General features: G+C 51.6%; 1 protein-coding gene across 1 annotated transcript; it reads left to right on the top strand.

Moving 5' to 3' along the window:
- The first annotated feature begins 1,770 nt into the window (after positions 1 to 1,770).
- Positions 1,771 to 2,781, top strand: LOC113199310 (melanoma-associated antigen B4-like). Its single transcript, XM_026412211.1, has one exon. The coding sequence runs from the start codon at positions 1,771 to 1,773 to the stop codon at positions 2,779 to 2,781; it is 1,011 nt and encodes a 336-aa protein (XP_026267996.1).
- Positions 2,782 to 3,214: the final 433 nt, after the last annotated feature.

Below are 3,214 nucleotides of genomic sequence, written 5' to 3'. Positions count from 1 at the left end.
CCTCTTGAGTGGTTGATGAAGAGCTATAAGGAATCAACTAAAATACAATTGGAAAATAAGAGTAAATCACACAGAATACAGGCATGAATTGATTCCTCAGACAATTAGGAAATGCCCTTGATGTCAACAAAGAGAGGGACAAACATAATATCAGGATCCTCATTTTCTACTTCGGTATGTTTCAGGCTGTGACTGGAGAAAGGGGGTGGACTCCTATCAGAAAATGGAGGAATCCTAGGGTCCTAGAGCAGTTAATGTTACAACATTTGATAATATCAAGGGGCTTCACATGACACTACAGAGAGGCCACCAGAGATTCTTGTCAAGAAACCACTACTTGCATCACACCATACCAGAAAGGGACAGGTCTGGCAGACCCCAAGAAGTAGTGACCAGAAGGAGTCCATATACTTCTTATCAAGAGAATCTCAAAAACTTGAGTTCTTTGCTTTGAGGGGCTGGACTCAAGCCTTTGGATGGACAGTAGCTAAACACCTAAGTAATCAAGATAAGACAGAGAAGTGAGGGCACCATCCCCCCCAGGAAACAGACCACACAGATCAACCCACACTACCAGTCTTTGGAGGTCCCAAGCTTAGATGCTAGGCTCAGGCTCCACCTTACTCCCTACTGGGGACTCTCTGGGAAATGAGCTCCTTATTCCAAGCCCCTTTGCCTCACCTCAGTAGAGGGAGTGGCCCCAGCACCGGTGCAGAGTCAATGAGCTGAGTGTGTGAGCTCTCGCGGAACTCCTCTCCTCCAGAACGAAGGCCAACTGTCCCAGCACCACCCGGCAGTTATAGCTGGAGACCACGTGGGCCCCACCACAGGACCGGAAGTGCCAAACCCGACTTCCTCTTCACGAGGCTGTGGTGAGTGAGGCCTTGGATTGAACGCATAGCCTCAGGCCTACTGAGATAGACTACCAGGTGTTGACAGGTGTCTTGGTAGGTACCTAAGTTCAACCGCCATCCCCCCCCCCCCCCGCAAAAAAATGTGAGTCCCCGACAAACACGCCCTTCCCTTCCCCTGAAAAGGAGGCCCCACAGGGCCCGCCCACTCCCAGAAGCCCTCAGACATGGCAGTTAGGCCCAAAGATCTGGCGTCTCCCCCCAGGACTTGAGGAACAAAGGCTGTCTGGGGCGGGTGGGCTTAGGTCAGCAGAGTGGGGCATCTCAGGCCCTGTGGGTTAAGGAGAGAAACTTGGTGAAGATTGAGGGGACTCCATGCCCCTGAGCCCAGAGCGCCCAGGGGTGGGCTTACAGAACTCGGTCCCTGATGTCTGCAGACCTACTAAAGGTGGGGGCGGGGGTCGCAGTGGCGGGTGGCGTGGAGTGTGTGTATGTGTGTGTGTGCGTGCGTGCGTGTGTGTGTGTGTGTGTGTGTGTGTGTGTGTTCTCAGTCTCTTTGTCCTCCGGAGATTCAGAGAGCTGGGAGCTTTGCTCCAAAGGGCTGGCAGCCTGTCAGAAGAGGGCGAGAGATTCCCCAGCCATAGGAAGGGTCCAGAGGAGGACTCTGATCACTGTGGAAACCACACTCATCCTAACAGAAGGGACTCAGGTGTCTCCTGGTGTCCTGGGTGTCTCTGAATGAAGTAGTGAGTGAGCCCACCACTGCTCTAGAGCACTCCCCTCCAGGAAAGCGGCAGAGGGGGCCAGGGTGTTCTCTCCCTGATGACCTTGCTCACTTGTCGCCATTCTCCCCAATCCAGGTCCCAGCCTTTCCATCCCTTGTGCCAACACTCCTTGCCTGCTGTCCCTGACAACAGTCATGCCTAGGGGTCAGAAGAGTAAGCTGCGTTCCCGAGCCAAGCGCCAGCAGGCCCGCGATGAGACCCAGGGCCTCAGGGGTGCTCAGGCCACTGCAGAGGAGGAAGTGGGGTCTCCCTGCTCCTCTCCTCTTGATGAGGGTGCACTTCCAAGCTCCCCTGATGCTGGCATTAGCCAGGTGTCTCAGAGAGCCCCACCCTCTAGCTCTCTTGGTGCAGGTGATTCCTGCAAAAGCTCTGAAGCAGGTGCCCAGGAGAGAATGCCAGGCAGCTCCCAGGCAGCAGCCTCTCCTGAGAGCTCACGCAGAGATCCTCTCACCAGGAAGGCCAGTCTGTTGGTGCAGTACTTGCTGGAGAAGTATAAAACAAAAGAGCCCATTACACAGGCAGATATGCTGAAGGTGGTCAACAAGAAGTACAAGGAATACTTCCCTGAGATCCTCAGGAGAACCTGCGAGCGTGTGGAGCTGGTCTTTGGCCTAGAGTTGAAGGAAGTGGATACCAACAGTCACTCCTACGTCCTTATCAGCAAGCTGGGGCTCTCCAGTGAAGGAAGTCTGAGTGGCAGTAGGGGCTTGCCCAAGACCGGTCTCCTGATGACCCTCCTGGGTGTGATCTTCATGAAGGGCAACCGTGCCACTGAGGCAGAGATCTGGGAATTCCTGAATGTGTTGGGGATCTATGCTGGGAGGAGGCACTTGATCTTTGGGGAGCCCCGGAAGCTCATCACCAAAGATTTAGTGCAGGAAAAGTACCTGGAGTACCGCCAGGTGCCTGGTAGTGACCCTCCCAGCTTTGAATTCCTGTGGGGTCCCAGAGCCCATGCAGAAACCAGCAAAATGAAGGTCCTGGAGGTTTTGGCCAAGATTAATGATACCAACCCTAATGCCTTCCCTAATCTGTATGAGGAGGCTTTGAGAGATGAGGAGGAGAAAGCTGTGGGTAGAGTGGGTGCACCTACCAGGCCTAGGGCTGCTTCCAAGGTCCTGCCCCACAGACCCTCTCACATCTAGTTGTGTCTGAGTTCGGGTGTTCACTGTATATTTGAAGAGGAGTTAGCTTTTTGTGGGATGGAGAGCAGTGGGCTGGAGGAAGCAAAATGTTGTTGTCTTCTTTTCCTATTATGCATAAGTAGAAATCTAATTTGGGTTGTTATTTTACAATGTTGTTCCTTTTAATTGAAGATTTATTGTGCTTCTGTTTATAACCTTGTCAGTGAACTGGCTCTCACTTTCACTGCAGTGTAATGGGTCTGGAAGGTACAGTTGTAGTAGTTCTAAAAAAAATTAACAGACCATGTTTTCTTCATGATCCAGAACTAGTCAGCATGTTACCAGCACCGGGGTTTTTAAGGAAATGTGAAAGAACCCCATATTAAAAATTGTGTATGATATTATGAAGAAAAAATGTAGAAGATGTTTAATTCTTGGCATATTTGGAATTGTT

Source organism: Urocitellus parryii, chromosome X (assembly GCF_045843805.1).
Source record: "Urocitellus parryii isolate mUroPar1 chromosome X, mUroPar1.hap1, whole genome shotgun sequence".
Lineage (NCBI taxonomy): Eukaryota > Metazoa > Chordata > Mammalia > Rodentia > Sciuridae > Urocitellus > Urocitellus parryii.
The sequence above is the reverse complement of the archived record's forward strand: the minus strand, read 5'-3'. Positions and strand labels throughout refer to the sequence as shown.

Bases quoted from the DNA above. Each gene is read 5' to 3' on its own strand.
- LOC113199310 (XM_026412211.1), top strand. From the start codon at position 1,771: ATGCCTAGGGGTCAGAAGAGTAAGCTGCGTTCCCGAGCCAAGCGCCAG.